At 45.2% G+C, this 17,723-nt stretch overlaps 1 protein-coding gene across 2 annotated transcripts in view; it reads right to left on the minus strand.

Annotated features, from left to right (window-relative positions):
- Window positions 1-731: 731 nt before the first annotated feature.
- GATAD2B (GATA zinc finger domain containing 2B) overlaps window positions 732-17,723 on the minus strand; it is a 124,245-nt gene continuing 107,253 nt past the window's right edge. The window contains exons 3-11 of one of the 2 annotated variants that reach the window (XM_023213809.3): window positions 16,226-16,355; window positions 14,755-14,886; window positions 14,331-14,462; window positions 13,697-13,867; window positions 12,600-12,912; window positions 9,395-9,597; window positions 7,862-7,972; window positions 7,572-7,689; window positions 732-6,146 (exon numbers count right to left, since the gene is read on the minus strand). In XM_023213809.3, coding sequence (XP_023069577.1) covers window positions 6,013-6,146; window positions 7,572-7,689; window positions 7,862-7,972; window positions 9,395-9,597; window positions 12,600-12,912; window positions 13,697-13,867; window positions 14,331-14,462; window positions 14,755-14,886; window positions 16,226-16,355 — 1,444 coding nt within the window. In that variant the 3' untranslated portion in view covers window positions 732-6,012. Of the gene's footprint in view, window positions 6,147-7,571; window positions 7,690-7,861; window positions 7,973-9,394; window positions 9,598-12,599; window positions 12,916-13,696; window positions 13,868-14,330; window positions 14,463-14,754; window positions 14,887-16,225; window positions 16,356-17,723 lie in introns of both variants that reach the window. The other variant, XM_023213808.3, reaches the window with a different exon arrangement.

Consider the following 17,723-nt stretch of genomic DNA (forward strand, 5'->3'; position numbering starts at 1 on the left):
CCCTGCTGGTATAAGGCAACCATCTAGACGAACAAGCATGTTACAAAATATTTACTTTCTTTTATAGAGATGGGGTCTCACTACATTGCCTAGGCTGATCTCCTGGCTCAAGCGATCCTCCCGCCTTAGCCTCCTGAGTAGCTAGAGGCATGCAGCACTGTGCCTGACTAAAGGATTCTGTTACCAGAGACCAGAGCAGTGTGGTGGAAAGGGCCAAGGACTGCTAGGGGCCACCTTTCCCTAGGAGAGAATGGAGACCCAGCCCCCTCCCCATGATACCATGAGACCTGAAGTCATCAGATAACGAACGTGGGGTTGGTGGCTTTCAGAACACTGGCTCCAGCTAGAGTTGGAGGGGAACAAGAACACAGAAGTAGGTCAGGGCTTTAAATAATCATCAATCAAAGAGAAGGATACAAACCAAAGGCACTCAGTCCATGGCTGGACTCACTAGGGAAGACAGCCATAGCTCATCTCCCAATTACCCCAAAAATTATCCCACCAAACTGCCACCCCCAGCCCCATAACGAAAGCACAAGCCACAGGAAAGTTTAGAAACCATTCCTTTCTTTATTAAACATAGCTTGCAAGTGATAAATATTACAAAGTTTTTTTTTCTTTTAATCCTTTCTCCAAAAATTAGCTTATTATTTGAATCTGTCACTGCTGAAATGCTCAGCAGCATCTGAAACAGATGGGAGTGTATTTGCCTTTTTGAAAACCAGTTTCTATTGGTCTTAGTTTTTTCATTTTATTTCCCAAACACAATGCAGAAAAGCAGAATGAGTTAAAAAAGAAATAAAGGAAACTTAAAGAGAGTTGTGCAAAAGGGTCTTGTTCCCCTCCCACCCACCCTATTCAGGGAAGGCCATTCCCCATCCCACCTCCCTGCTCCCCACCCCCCAACCCCAATCTATCCTTCCACCTTCACCAGGGCTTCACCCATCACCCTGTACCCTCTCCAGGCTTTATCAGCCCAGAACCTAAAGAAGAGAGTAGGAGTACTCAGCCCAGGCTGTGGGGAAATTGGGCCCCTGAAGGAGACAGACTGTGAAACAGCTGCCTTTAGGGGGGTTCAGATGAAATCTGAGGGAAGGAGACAAAATGTGGGCTGTGTCTGAGCTCTCCTATTTTATCACCAAGACGGGGGAAGTTCCATATCCTGTAGCTCACAAAGGGAGTAAATAACTGGAGCACCAACCTGGGGCATTCAGTTGTCAACCACCCTTAAGGGCTCTGTGGTTGGCTGTGAGATGGGGCTTGAGGCCTGGTCCCTGCCCTCAGATGACTAGAGGCATAAAGGCAAAGATGTCACTGGTCTGACACCCTGGACAAGACTCTGCTGCCTCTCCCAAATCAAGGGTAACCGTGGAGGACTGGCAGTTCTCCAAGGGCACTGTCATACACATGACCACTTCAACGCGAGTCACTTTCAGTTCCTCCCTGGTTTCTTGGCCCAACACTTTCCTCACCTCAAGTTGTTTTTTGGCTTTGGCAGGTGAGGAAAGAAGTATAGAATTTTAAACTTGGTGGCCAGATGATCTCCTGCTTCAGGCCACCTTCATCTCCTGCTTATCTTTTCTTCACAGATAAGAAAATTGAGACCCAGAAAATTAACTACGAAAGATCACATAGCAAGTCAGAAGGAGACCCCAGGTCTCCAGATTGCAGCCCCCTCAACCCCTTTTGTGTTGGTGGTTCTTTTTACTCTACACAGTCTGGGACCAGGAGGTCATGGCTTTCACAGGAGCTCAGCCTCACCTCTGTTCACACAGCCTAAGACTGTGCAGATGGATGTGGCTCTCACTAGGTGAAATTTCCTCAGGATGACTTATTAAAATCCTTTCTATCATCCCCTGACAATCCACCCTCAAAGGCCCGTAAGACTAGGTTATTTCCTTTTTGAGGAGGTGGGGTGGGGGAAATCCCTTGCATAAGAAAGCTTGACACTGAATTTTGTTATATAGGTATATTGTATATATGCTGATGCAATCAGAGGAAAAAAAAACAGTGCAAATACAATTACAATTCATAATAATACTTGGTTTCGATGCCCCCGGGAACTGCCCCATTCCTCGGCTACCTCCCAACCCCCAGCACTTCCCCACAGTATCAACCTAATGCTGGGGGATAGGGAGGGTGGGCAGGTTAGGGTAGGGAGTGGGCTCTGCCAAGGCAGTGCTGGTGACCCGGAGGGACTACTCCAGGGTGGGGAGGCAAGGCACAAATTAGGGGTGGGTGGTGGGGGAGGTGGCATCTCTAAGGAGGGATGGGGTTGGAGCAGCTGCCAGTCTCAGTGTGCTGGGCCCGGCCCACTCCCCTACCCACCCTCCACAGCCCTGCCTCCCTACCCCCTCCCCTTCCCCAGAAACCCTTTTGCACGGATCATACACAAACGGGCACATTACAAAATGACATAACACAGTTTCACAATATCCATGGCTAGGGCTTTTTTTTCTCTTTTTCAGGCTTTTTTTTTTTTTCTACACAATGTACAATTCCTTTTAAATGGATCAAGAAATAGCTTATATACACGAATGAGTCCTTGTTATAACGTCTCGGCAGCAAATATCATAAGCTAATGAAGGTCTTGATGGAAAGGACGGGAGCCTAGGACTGGTTTAGGGGTAGGGGTGTGGAGAGAAGGGTTATGCCTTCTGGAGGAGTAGGGAGAAAAGGGAATGATTAGGGAAAAGGAACAAAAGTAAAATATCAAGAAGCATCTTTACAAAGCAGTTCTATAGCTAATTCCTTTTAAAGGGGAAAGGAAAGGTAACCAAAGCAGGAAAACATTTATCTCTGTGTCTTAAAAAAAAATTGTCTACCATACATATATCCAAAAATGTGGGAAAAATACTTATTCTAGGGATACAGGGAGTCCAGATGCCGTGGTCAAATTATAAAATAAAATCGACAAATAAGAACCTCTGTCCCCCAGTTTTACCCAAGCCTTACCACTATTCCACCCATTTCAGGCTTCTAGGGAGTAAGACACCAACCTTAAACTACTGCTTTTAGTGCCTCTGGGGATGGAGGAAGCCAGGCAGAACTGGTGGGATCCTCACTCTACTAATAATGTTCCAAACAGAGGGTCTTTCCTCCTGTCCTTAGTGCATGAGGTTTAGTGTCTACACGGCCCAGAGCCTTGAGATGGATAGTAACAAGTAGACTTGGAGGGACACAAGGCAATCAGTGATGAAAAAGAGAAAGAGAATTGAGGAAGACAGAAGGATGACAAAGGAGGAGGGAAGGGAGGAGGTGGAAGGTTAATACTTTACCATGATTAGGGAGACCTCACCTCCATCACTAATCCCTGGGAAGAGTATGAAAATGGGGAGAAGAAAGGGTAAGAAATCAAACCTCAGCGGTTGAACAAAGGGTCACCGAGCTATACTAGTCAAGCAGCAGCTTCTATGTAACTGACCCTGAGGGGATAAGAACAGGGAAGATTCCACCATCTCCCCTATGGCCTCAGCACCTAAGCAGGCACTGACTATAGGCTTTCCTTCTCCATGATTCCCCAACTCTATACATCTTACTTCCAAACCCCATTCTAAGGTGGCCTGGCTCCCAGGGAAAGGACTCAGCTCAGGGCAGGGCAAGGACGGCCCACAGCCAGACGGTATTGCACATTCTCTGTTCCTTACTTTTAATCTCAACTGACAAACTTGGGCATCTCGTACCTCTGAGCACCTCTGAGCTTGGGGAGAGGGAGACGTAACAGAAATGGCACTTCATCATGAGGGAGGGAGGAAGAGGCTAGACAGACATGCCACAAGGCAAGATGACTTGTAGGGAAAATATTTTTAAAAAAAGCTTCCAATTTTGTGGAAGAGAGAAAAGCAAAACCAAACAATTTATCCAGTGCTTTCAAAGCACAGAGGGCAAAGAAAAGATGTAAGAATATATCTTTATATATATATATATAATTTTAAAATAATCCCAGACCCAGTTCCATTAACCCCCCTCCCTCTCCCACCACTTACAGTCAGGGGTACCACATTCCCCAGAAAAATACTCGAAAAGACCCAATCACTACCTGTTACTAGCATCTAGCTTCCAGATCATTTCACCACTGGGGGAGCCCAGACACTGGCTGCATCTCTGCTCCTTTAAGTGCTCAATGAATTTGGGGGAAAGGGAGGAAAGAAAAAAGCCAGGAAGGCCCGTAGGGCCAGTATAGTCACCCACAGTGGCACTGGGGTGTAGGGAGTAGAGGCCAGAGTAGGGGAACTGAGCCTGATTTTAGCTCTTTCTCCCACCCCACCTCCAAATTTTATGGGGAAGATGTGCGGTTCGTGTGTGTGTGAATTTTAAAAGTGCCTTCTTTAAAAAAATTAGTTAATTTTAAAAAATAAAAGTGGGGAAACTTCCTCAGATGACTTTCAAGGGCAACATATTAAACTTCTCCTCATTCTTCTCTGCTGAGAAGATTGGCCCCCAGTGCACTCTGGCAGCTTCTGGAGCCAGAGAGGCAGGTGGGTGTACACTATGAGAAGAGCAGAAACCCGTACCTTTAAGGGGCTTCCCTTACTTCAAAAACAGCCTGGTCCACTCCCTCTTCCCACAGTGTGGGCAAATGGGATGCTAATCTCCCCAATCCCCAGAACAGCAACATTGCACAATTCAATTCATTCTCTACATTAGTAGCGCTTTAAAAAAAAAAAAAAAAAAAAGACAAAATTAGTATCATTCTGGGGGCAGGAAACAACTATTTGTACAGCAGAGGTCCGAAGCTGGTTTTGCCACAACTGTTTGGCTTTGAGCAGTTGGTTCTGCAGCTGGTGCAGCAGAGTAAGGACAGGACTCCAACCTGATTGTGTGCCCCTAGCCTCTCATCTCCTGGCACTCAGAGGGTGAAAGAATAGGCAAATATGAGAATCTCAACTGTTGGGAGAGAAATCCCTTCTTTCCTCTATTTCCTCCTGTTGTCACTTGACTCATTCATGTCCATCCAATTTGTGGGACACCCAGCAAACAGTCTTGGAACAGCCGTTCCTCTGTATTATAGATGGGGCTATAGTTAGAGGGGATAGATTAGAATTTTTAAAAGCAGGGTGGGGTGACGGATAATTTTACAAAGGATACAAGATGAAATAATTTTGGGCTGGTTGGCCTGGAATAGACTTCCGTGTTCCCACTGGGGTCAGGAGATTGGTCTTATTTCCCCAAGATCCAGAAGGGCAGGACCTAGTTTCAATTCTCCCTGGCTCATAATTAAGCCCATCTTCGTACCTCTCTCTCCCTGTCTTCTATGGGTAAATTCCAGAGTGGTTGAGTTTTAAAGCTCCTCCCTCCAGGCTCTTTCCCCTCATTCTTAGAGTCCAACTTCAATACTAAACACTGCCACCCAAATTGTCCAGCCCTCAAACACCCACAGGTGGGTGCTATTCGTCCTTGTTCGATACCCCCAACCCCACGCCCTCCTCCAGTTAAGTGCATTCAAAACTTCTGCCCCTAACACTCCTAGTCATGTCCTACTCGGCAGCTGGAACCCCTACTGCAATCTGCAATGCTCGTTATCATTGAACTGAATATCATTTGTGTTTACAAAAAAAAAAAAAAAGGAAGAAAAGGAAAAAGAAAAAGATTGGTTGAGTGGGGGAAGGTTTAACCGTCCACTGAACAAAGGGAGGACACACAACATCATTAAAAATGGTAATAATTATAGCATAAAACAACTTTAGAAACAGACATTGGAGGGCTTAGATTCTCCCCAGGACCTCATTCTGACCTCTATCAGAGGTAAAGATCCACCTCACTGTTAAAGAAAACTGAAGAGAGAAGACAGAGCGGCAGAAAAACAGATCGCAGCAGTGTGAAATAAAGGGGAGGTGGCAGGGCAGGGCGTGTGTTTTCTTGCTGATTTCTATTTTTTGTCTTCTGTTTTTCTGTTTTGCTTTCCGTGTATGGTAGGCACCAGTACAGGCACTGCATGCGACAGAAGTTGGGGGAATGAAAGAGGAAAGGGATAAAGGATTCAAGGATGGGGCAGTACAAGTGGAATAGGCGTTATTTCTGTCCACTGATGGACTGCGATATAGACCGGGGAGGGATCATGTCTAAAAGGTATTCACGCTGTCGGTCTGCCAAACTGGGGCCTTTGTGTCCTCCGATGCCAGTATTCAAGTATGCAATGTTGACACCTGGACCCAGGAGACAAAAGTGGAGGGCAGGTATTAAAAGAGGAAATAACATTCCCTTCTGCTCTACCCTTGGGCTGCAGAGTTGGAGATGGAAAGGAAGCAGAATTTACCAGTATCTGGCCACACTTGGTTAGCTTTATTTCAACAGCAACTTTCTTTTTCTTTTTTGAGATGCAGTCTTGTTCTGTCACCCAGGCTGGAGTGCAGTGGTGCGATCTTGGCTCACCTCTGCTTTCCAGACTCAAGCAATTCTCCTGCCTCAGCCTCCAGAGTAGCTGGAATTATAGGCACGTGCCACTACCGCCCAGCTATTTTTTGTATTTTTAGTAGAGATGGGGTTTCACCACGTTGGCCAGGCTAATCTTGAACTCCTGACCTCAAATGATCCACTGGCCTCAGCCTCCCAAAGTGCTGGGATTACAGTTGTGAGCCACTGCGCCTGGCCAATTAATTCTGTCTGGTTGTTTATTTATTTATTTGAGACATAATTTCGCTCTTGTTGCCCAGGCTGGAGTGCAGTGGCACAATCTCAGCTCACTGCAACCCCCGCCTCCCAAGTTCAAGCAATTCTCCTGCCTCAGCCTCCTGAGTAGCTGGGATTACAGGCACCTGCCACCACACTGGGCTAATTTTTTGTATTTTTAGTAGAGATGGGGTTTCATCATGTTGGCCAGGGTGGTCTCGAACTCCTGACCTCAGGTGATCCACTTGCTTTGGCCTCCCAAAGTGCTGGGATTACAGGCATGAGCCACCACGCCTAGCCAATTTTTGTATTTTTAGTAGACACAGGGTTTCACCATGTTGGCCAGGCTGGTCTCAAACTCCTGATCTCAAGTGATCCGCCTGCCTCGGTCTCTCAAAGTGCTGGGATTATGGGTGTGAGCTACCGCGCCCCACACAGCAACTTTATTTCAATCCCCACTCATATTCCTAAGCTTTAGGAAAAGGGGACTTCCTGAAATTTCAGTCCTACCAAGAATAATGAACATGCTTCTGATGGTATAGGAGAGACAAGTGAAACAGTGGTGAGAGGAAGATGAATAATTGTGAGAGATAGAATCATTAAATCAGCTTTGATTTTGAGACTGCAGATTATGGAGAAGCATCCCTGGATCATTCAAACTGAACAGTTAACCCTGCTGTCCCGGCCAAAAGAGATCAATAACCACATTTCTACTGAAGGGATATTAAAAGTTAAATTTATAATGGTAGGATCTGGGTCATTTTCACCACCAAAACCCTAGTGCACTGTGACTGGCATGTAATATGAATTTACCAAACATTTGCTGGGTAACAGAAGAGTGAGGGTGCATGCCCTACAGAAAGAATAGAAAGTAAAGGAAGGAACAATTCCCCTAAAGGCGCTACTACGGAACTGTATACTAACAGTTGACCCATGGGAAACGTTTTCAGATTAATCCTTACCTGGCATACCAAGGAGGCCACCTGGCACAGACAACTGGGGTGCCTGTGCAAAGTTTGAAAGCATGGAGCGGGCAGATGTGGGTATGCCACGCTGGAGGCTGCTCTGGGGCTGTGGAGCCTGCAATGATGAGGAGACAGTTGATACAACTTTGCTATGATAGAATGTTAAGTGAGGGCAAAGATAAGGGGTACAGAAGAAGAGTATGATTTCCCACAATAGAAAGGACAAACTGTGATAAATGGCTGATAAATCTTCTAAAGAAATAAGGATCAGGCAAAAACTTCCTTACCTGCCGAAGCGTATGATGTCTCATGATGGTCTCTTGTTTACTGACACTGGACACAGCTGGAGCTGTAGTGGGGGAGAGGGCTGCCTGCTGCTGTAATCGCTGTTCAATTTCCTGTTGGGAGTCATTAGATCAGGTTGAGTAGGACAGAACCCAATTTCCTTTTTTTTTTTTTAATAGAGACACAATCTGCCTTTGTTGCCCAGGCTGGTCTTGAACTCCTGGGCTCAAGTAATCCTCTCACCTTAGCCTCCCCAAAGTGCTGAGATTACAGGCATGAATCATTGCGCCTGGCCCACCCAATTTCCTAACCAGAAAACCTAGAGGTATTCCTAACCTCTAATGTTGTTGGCTAGTTGGTGGAATATGGAAAAGGCAAAAGGGTTTGGTGGGGTGGTACACTGAGATTCTGGGTATAAGCAGCTAACTTGCTTCATTGATCAAGGGATCCTCCTCTCTTTCTCAAGGAAAGCTGGCTCTCAGAAGTTGGCTAGAGGTGATGAACCAACTGATACAATTAATGCGATGAATTACTGGGGTTTTATTTCAACACCTTTTCTTTTTAAAAATTTTTATTTATTTATTTGTTTACCACCAGTCCTAGAGCATAAATGGGGTTTTATTTTTGACTCCTGCCTACCCGATTTTCCAAGGAGTCTATGATGCTACTCAAACAAGGGAGTCTGATGGGTGGAGTGGGAAATAGGAAGAAAAGGATCTGAGTTTCCCAACACATTTTTCCCTAAGATATTCTCATCCTTTAACTGCTACATGAGATGTTCACATACTCTAGAACCACTACTCTTCACTGGGCTACTTCATAATTCACTCTTTCTTTTGTCATTTCTCGTCAAATACGCACTGTAAATAACTGTTTCAAAGAGATTTATAGTACAAATATAAATTCCTCCCACCAAACTCTATTATTTGTTTTAGGAGAAAATGAAGATGAGAATAGAGTGCTATGGAAAAGCCAAGAGCCCCAAGCTTTCTGTCCCTTTCTGTTAACCTCAGCCATTATATTTTACCATGTTCTTAATCAGAATACTCGCTGAAATGGAAATGGGACAGAATGATAAGGAGACAAAAAGGGAACCTCTGGCCGGGCGCGGTGGCTCAAGCCTGTAATCCCAGCACTTTGGGAGGCCGAGACGGGCGGATCACGAGGTCAGGAGATCGAGACCATCCTGGCTAACACGGTGAAACCCCGTCTCTACTAAAAAAATACAAAAAAACTAGCCGGGCGAGGTGGCGGGCGCCTGTAGTCCCAGCTACTCGGGAGGCTGAGGCAGGAGAATGGCGTAAACCCGGGAGGCAGAGCTTGCAGTGAGCTGAGATCCGGCCACTGCACTCCAGCCCGGGTGACAGAGCAAGACTCCGTCTCAAGCAAGACTCCATCTCAAAAAAAAAAAAAAAAAAAAAGGGAACCTCTGGACCTGTAGGGATCACATGAACTACTCCTGCAAACTAGAAGGCATGACCCTTTGGAAAAAAAAAAACTGGGACAGGTGGCCAGAGAGCAGTCAGAATTCTTACCTGTTCCTGCTGTAGGGCTTTCACAAATGCATTTTTCAGCCGGTTGGTGTGTTCAGCTTTTAGAGCCTTCTTCTGGTTGGAGGTCATACACTGCTCACATAGAATCTTACCATTCTTTTCCTGCTTCCAGTGAGGGGTGAAATCTGTGCGGCACTGGGCACATACAAAGGGTTCAACCCGCAGAAGTGAGGCACAGCTTTTGCCTAGATACCAACAAAAACAGTCAGTGGCTTTACATTTCCTATCTCCTCTGTTTCTCTTAATCAAACAGATCTTTTCCAGGAGTCTATTCTGTTGAATTAAAGAAAGAGACTCTACAAAAAAGATATTCTATAATTTACAAAATACTTTTATTTCATCTGATTATAACAATATCGCTTTAGGGAATTCAGACAGTACCATCCTCATTTTCAAATGAGGAAAGAAGTCGAAGAAATGTAGCTTCTGGCTGGGCGCGGTGGCTCACACCTACAATCCCAGCACTTTGGGAGGCTGAGGTGGACGGCTAATGAGGTCAGGATTCGAGACCAGCCTGACCAACACGGTGAAACCCCGTCTCTACTAAAAATACAAAAAAATTAGGCGGGCGTGGTGGCACGCGCCTGTAATCCCAGCTACTCAGGAGGCTGAGGCAGGAGAATTGCTTGAACCTGGGAGGTAGAGGTTGCAGTGAGCCAAAATTGTGCCACTGCACTCCAGCCTGGGCAACAGAACAAGACTCAGTCTCAAACAACAACAACAATAACAACAACAACAAAGGTAGCTTCTGATAAAGCTGGGATGTTTCCTGATTTTCTACTGTATCACACTGAGAAAATACTGTGTCAATTCAAAGTCAAAGGACTCTGTCTTACTCAACCAATACTTCTGCTTCTTAGTATCTCCTTACCTCTCAGACTGTACTTACCCTGTCATATACATTTATGGTTTTAAATAGTTATCAGTGTCTGAATTACTCACTTTGTGATCTATTTATAGCTAATACTGACTCCTCTGGGCATTTTCCTTTATTGGCAGGCTTTCTCAGAAGTCTACATGTTTAGAAATTCAAGTTTAATAACTTCAGTTAGTCTAGACTATATGTTGTTAATAGTATGGTTTAGTATTGGTTTACAGCTTTTTATATGGTCTTTCTTAGTTATCTATGTAAGTGTGTCTAGTTTCTCAACTGTAAGCATTTGTACGTCAAAGACTAAATACAGTAATTCAGTACAATGTTGCAAAACCACAGACATTAAAAATAGAAGTTCCCGGCCAGGCATGGTGGCTCACAAATTCCAACACTTTGGGAGGCCGAGGCAGGCAGATTACTTGAGGCCAGGAGTTTGAGACCAGCCTGGTCAACATAGCAAAATCCTATCTCTACTAAAAACAGAAAAAATTAGCTAGGTGTAGTAGAACGCATCTGTAATGCCAGCTACTTTGGAAGCTGAGGCAAAAGAATTGCTTGGGCAGGGCACAGTGGCTCACACCTGTAACCTCAGCACTTTGGGAAGCCAAGGCAGGTGGATCACCTGAGGTCAGGAGTTCAACACCAGCCTGACCAACATTGTGAAATCCCATCTCTACTAAAAACAAAAATTAGCCAGGCGTGGTGGCAGGCACCTGTAATCCCAGCTACTCGGGAGACTGAGGCAGGAGAATCGCTTGAACCCAGGAGGTGGAGGTTGCAGTGAGCTGAGATCATGCCACTGTACTCTCTAGCCTGGGCAACAGAACAAGATTCCATCCCCCCCCACCCCCCCAAAAAAAAGAATTGCTTGAAACTGAGAGGCAGAGGTAGTGAGCCAGCCAAGATCATGCCACTGCACTCCAGCCTGGGTGATAGAGTAAGACTCTGTCTCCAAAAAAAAAAAAAACCAACAAAGAAAAAAACTGGCATGGTGGTGCATGGCAGTGGTCCCAGTTACTCAGGAGGCTGAAATGGGAGGATGGCTTGAGCCTGGGAGTTCAAGGCTGCAGAGAGCTCAGATCACACCATTGCACTCAAGCCTAGATGACAGGGTCAGACCCTGTCTCAAAAAAACAAGAGAAAGTTCTATTTATCAAATTATGCAAGCATCATGCTAGCCACCATTTAAAAGAACTAAACAAAATACAGTCAGTCCTCAGTGTTGTTGACAGATTCTTAGAGACTGTGATTTAAGTGAAACGACATACTACAAAACCAATCTTTTTTTCTTACCAATGTTATAATAAAATGATGTTATTTGAGGACCCCCTTCACCATAGCTGTTTCAATTAAAGTCATAGTTTCTAAGAAACTTTTTTTTTTTTTTTTGAGACGGAGTCTCGCTCTGTCGCCCAGCTGGACAGTGGCCAGATCTCGGCTCACTGCAAGCTCTGCCTCCCAGGTTTACGCCATTCTCCTGCCTCAGCCTCCCGAATAGCTGGGACTACAGGCGCCTGCCACCTCGCCCAGCTAGTTTTTTGTATTTTTTTAGTAGAGACGGGGTTTCACTGTGTTAGCCAGGATGGTCTCGATCTCCTGACTTCGTGATCTGCCCGTCTCGGCCTCCCAAAGTGCTGGGATTACAGGCTTGAGCCACCACGCCCAGCCTCTAAGAAACTATTGATGACGTTAAGTGAGAACTTACTGTCCTACAAAAAACATACAAGATAGATACAATACAAATAAAAACATCAAGCCTCAATGATACCTGACCTAACGCAGGGAAAAAAAAACAAGCTGAAGATAGATAGACAGACAGACAAGCCGGCCCCAGCCGGCTGGCCGGATGCAGTGGCTCATGCCTGTAATTCTAGCACTTTAGGAAGCCAAGGTGGGCAGATCACCTGATGTTAGGAGTTCCAGACCAGCCTGGCCAACATGATGAAACCCCGTCTCTATTAAAAATACAAAAATTAACCAGGTGTGGTGGCATGTGCCTGTAGTCCTAGCTACATGGGAGGCTGAGGCAGGAGAATTGCCAGAACTCGGGAGACAGAGGTTGCAGTGAGCTGAGATTGTGCCGCTGCACTCCAGCCTGGGCAACAGAGCGAGACTCCATCTCAAACAAAAACCAAAAACACACACATACACACACTCTACTTCTAACATGTTGCTCCCAAATAGCCTGTAAAGAAGGGATGGGAGGTGGTTTGGTAACAGGAAGGAAAAGTTATTTAATATTGTAGAGTACCCTCTGATACTCTGCCTATGTCAATTAGGCTTGGCAACCACTTGCTCAAGAAATAGCCTTACCTTGGCTGTCAATGACACTTTGTACGACTTCTTCCAAGCCTACCATATAGATGAACTCGCTATTGGCTGCACTAGGCAAGAAGTGAAGTAAGGGAGCAGGAGGTTTAGGGGGTGGGATCTCCAGGAGTGTCTTTTCCAGCTGTTTGCGAAGAGCCAATTTGGCTGCAGCCTGTGAGTTGGCAGCATCAGTCATGGCGCTGGGGCTAGGAAGTGGCGAGGACACTCTGTTCACGGTCCCTGGCTGGATATGAGAGGCAAGGTTCATATAGATGGCAGAGGATGTTGTACGCTGACATGGAACAGAAGAACTTGACTGCTGAAATAGATTGAGAATGGGGTCAATCATGGTATGTAGGAGAAAGGACCAATTCTTACGTTCTTGGCAGAGGACACTGTCTGATCCTGGTTTGGACTACTTCGCTTCTCCAAATCGCTTCTCCAAAATAGGAGGTGGTCAACTTATTCATTGAAAAAGAACTCTGACACGTAGGAAAGGAAAATGATGATGATCATGAGCTAAAATTGCTAAGAAAGAAAGAAAGGCCAGGCGTGGTGGCTCACACCTGTAATCTTAACACTCTGGGAGGCCGAGGCGGGCAGATTACTTGAGGTTAGGAGTTTGAGACCAGCCTGGCCAACATAGTAAAACCCCGTCTCTACAAAAAATACAAAAAATTAGCTGGAAATTCCTTGAACCCAGGAGGTAGAGGTTGCAGTGAGCCAAGATCATGCCATTGTACTCCAGCCTGGGCAACAGAGTGAGACTCCATCTCAAAAAACAAAAAAAAGAGAGAGAAATAAAGATTTTGCTTTCTGTCACACATTCTTGTGCTTCTTATTCCCTAGATCAGTCTCTTCTAGGCAGATTTTTAGCTTACTGCTGCTCTGCTGTATAACCTCTCTTCTCTACTACTATTTTAATATAATTCCTCAAAGCTTCTACTTTTGGGACTGCTCTCAATTAAATTCCTACCCAAATAACCATTTTTGTCCTAGAGTTTATCTATGTATAAAAACTTAAAACCTATGGCCCTTTTGACAAGCAAAGCAAATAAAGGATTTCTCTGTTTCCACATTAGGGCTCAGCTCTCTCTTACCGGTTGGTAATTAATGGCAGGATTCATGTTGGGTGTTGTGGTGCGTACAAGGCCAGGTTTAGGCGGGCCCCGCTGACCCTGTAGCTGGGCTGGGTTTGGTGCAATAACACGTTGAGACATCAACATGTGTGGAAGGGTGGTATTGGTAGCTGAACGGATGACACTGTGACCCTGGAGGGGAAGAAGAGGAAAAGAACTAATCACAGGTTGTACGCTGTGTATAACACAGCACGAAATGCAAAAGTAGAAACATAGGAACACAGCCAGACTTCGTAATTTCATTTAATGGTCTATGAGATAAATCTACCATCACTGTAAACCCTGATTAGTGGCTAGGAAGTCCTTGGCTTTTTTTGGTATAAACTATCTAATCCTATAGGGTTAGATAGAAAACTATCACTTCTCTAGAGAAACTGGAAGCATTCCCTCGATAAGAAAAACTACAGTGGAAAGATGAAAGTTATTCATCTTTCTACTGAAGACTAAATCATGCCATAATGGACCAACAGAACAATTAGTAATAATAACACCTCTATCATGGCCAGGTTCTTCTATAATCTTCACAAAAGCCCAAAAACAGAGACAGGATTAGACAGGGCCCTCCGACACTAAGATCCCACTATGGGTCACATACCTGTAATGTTCTCAAATTTTGAGGTTCAACCCCTTGGGCTCCAGGCCGGGAGGGAAGCTTAGAAAGGCCCTGCTGTCCCACATGGGCAGGAGATGGCTGAACAATAGATGCTGCATTCTGTACAACTGGAGTCTGGGAGAGGGAAGAGAAAATAAGACTGTGGAAAAGGCCAATAATCAGAGGTGGAAATCTGGTATATTTCTAGACTTTAAAAAATTCCTTGTCAGTGTGAAGTTCTTGTCAACCAGGAGGAAAAACCAAAAAAAAAAAAAAAAAAAAAAAAAAAAAATCACTACTACGACAGACTGAAAAACTACGGACCTAGGAAGAAATGAGCCACCCACCTGAACCCACCTGGGGTAACCTACTCTCAAACCAGTTTTTCTCTACTTTCCTTTAGTCCTTTATTTCTAGGGCACATTACCTTCTGGACCACATTCTCTTTCTGTAGCTGACTCTGTCTCAGTTTCTTTAACAGGACCAGTCGGGCTTCTTCCAATCGTAGCTCATCTCTCAGCTGCTTGATAAGCTGCTGTCGTTCCTCAATGCCTTTCCCCTAAGGAAACAACAAGACTGTCAGCTATGGCAGCAGGTACCCAGAATTCCTTCCTGCAAGAGACAATCTTTACTTCTTAGCTCTGAAACCTTCATCTTCCACAAGAAGCAAAAGTGGCAATAGGATTATCTTTGTATCACTGGGGTCTGGCACAGTGCCTGGCATTCAGTAGGTACTCAAAGAAATGCTTACAGAATTAAAGGAGAGACTACATATAAATGTTAATCAGTCAGATTCCTGGCAAAAAGAAGAATGACTAAAGAGAAACACTGTTTTTTTTGTTTTGTTTTGCTTTTTGTTTTTGAGACGGAGTCCCGCTCTGTCACTCAGGCTGGAGTGCAGTGGCGCCATCTCAGTTCACTGCAAGCTCTGCCTCCCGGGTTCACGCCATTCTCCTGCCTCAGCCTCCCGAGTAGCTGGGACTACAGGCACCCACCACTACGCCCGGCTAATTTTTTGTATTTTTAGTAGAGATGGGATTTTCAGCACAGACGGGGTTGCACCGTATTAGCCAGGATGGTCTCGATCTCCTGACCTCGTGATCCACCCGCCTCGGCCTCCCAAAGTGCTGGGATTACAGGCATGAGCCACCGCGCCCGGCCACACTGTCTTCTTTAAAAATAAATATTCCTAAATCTCTTAAAGCCACATTTCCCCTAGATATACACAAAAACTTAGGAATCCCTTCATACTCAGGTACTCAGGTTAGAGTGCAGAAGGTATCCTTCCAGCCAAGGGTTTACTTTATATGACTTAACTATGAACTTTTGTTTTCATTTTTCAAAGATAAATAACATTGAGTATAATGGCCTATACAGATGCTTTTCTTTTTTTTTTTGGTGAGATGGAGTCTCGCTCTGTCACCCAGGCTGGAGTGCAGTGGCGCGATCTCGGCTCACTGCAAGCTCCGCCTCCTGGGTTTACGCCATTCTCCTGCCTCAGCCTCCCGAGTAGCTGGGACTACAGGCGGCCGCCACCTCGCCTGGCTAGTTTTTTTTTTTTTTCTGTATTTTTTAGTAGAGACGGGGTTTCACCATGTTAGCCAGGATGGTCTCAATCTCCTGACCTCGTGATCCACCCGTCTCGGCCTCCCAAAGTGCTGGGATTACAGGCTTGAGCCACCGCGCCCGGCCCACATATGCTTTTCAAACTATCGTCTCCACTTGATTCTAATAGTTCCTTTTAAAAGTCCTTGAAGTCGAGAGTCACTACAAAGTTTTCAACAATGGGTATTTATATCCGAAGAGTAAACAGTCAAAAAACAGAACTAGGACTCTTGAGGAATTAAATAAAATAGAAGGAGCGTAACATGAAAAAAGAAATTTTTCTTTCTTTTTACCTTAAACATCTCTAGGTTGGCTGCTTTGAGTCTTTCTTCCATTCTGGAACTGGAACGGGGACTGGAAGCCTCATTGTCAGACAAAACAATGATGTCTGGTGAGGGAGTTAGCCTTCCTCGCTCTGGCTCACTAGACAAGAAAAGGAAAAAATAAGCTATTTCCAACAAAAGTTAAGAAAATTTCTCATCTATGCTGAATTAAAAAAAATCCAAGGGGGGCCGAGCACGGTGGTTCACTCCTGTAATCCTACCACTTTGGGAGGCCGAGGCGGGTGGATCACCTGGAGTCAGGAGTTCGAGACCAGCCTGGCCAACATGGTGAAACCCTGCCTCTATTAAAAATACAAAAATTAGCTGGGTATGGTGGCACGCACCTATAGTCCCAGCTACTCAGGAAGCTGAGGCAGGAGAATCTCTCGAACCCGTGAGATGGAGGCTGCAGTGAGCCGAGATCGCACCACTGCACTCCAGCCTGGGCAACAGAGCAAGACTCCATCTCAAAAAAAAAAAAAAAAAAAAAAAATAGTCTATCCCGTCAGGAGTAGGTACTGAAGAATACACAAAAGAAGGAAGTATTAATAATTTGACGGAATAGTGTCAAGCATAATGTCTACAGCCTTATAGAAAAGGATTAAACCTCCAGAAACAAATATATTGAACTTGCATCTACTTACCAGAGTTTTATCCAGCATCGCACCTCAAAAAGAGTCTAGAAATTACTTTGAAATCTAAATCTCCCACATTGGTTCCTCTTACTCCTAATCCTATTTACTAGATAACTCTCATTTAGGTTATTCTGGGGTTAGCCTTAAAAGCATCATGCTTATTTGTGTAAGATGATAAAAAATGGCACATACTTCTTAAGACCTAGTAACAAGAATTCCAGAAACTCTAATTGCCTCAGGTTCCCAAATCAATGACTGTATCTTCTAATTCTCCTCTGACTTCAAAGATACATTCCCAGATCCTACCTTCCTTGAGATTGTCAGTGTAGTTGGGAGTATTTAGGTCGAGGGCAATTGTTCTTTTTTTTTTTTTTTTTTTGAGACGGAGTCTCGCTCTGTCACCCAGGCTGGAGTGCAGTGGCCGGATCTCAGCTCACTGAAAGCTCCGCCTCCCGGGTTCACGCCATTCTCCTGCCTCAGCCTCCCGAGTAGTTGGGACTACAGGCGCCGCCACCTCACCCGGCTAGTTTTTTGTATTTTTAGTAGAGACGGGGTTTCACCGTGTTAGCCAGGATGGTCTCAATCTCCTGACCTAGTGATCCTCCCGTCTCGGCCTCCCAAAGTGCTGGGATTACAGGCTTGAGCCACCGCGCCCGGCCGGCAATTGTTCTTTGGTCCTTCTTTCTTCCCCCTCTTGAGATAGGATCTCACTCTGTCACCCAGGCTGGAGTCCTGTGGCCCGATCACAGTTCACTGCAGCCTTGACCTACTGGGCTCAAGTGATCCTCCCACCTCAGCCTCCTGAATAACTGGGACTATAGGCATGTGCCACC

Source organism: Piliocolobus tephrosceles, chromosome 1 (assembly GCF_002776525.5).
Source record: "Piliocolobus tephrosceles isolate RC106 chromosome 1, ASM277652v3, whole genome shotgun sequence".
Taxonomy (NCBI): Eukaryota; Metazoa; Chordata; class Mammalia; order Primates; family Cercopithecidae; genus Piliocolobus; species Piliocolobus tephrosceles.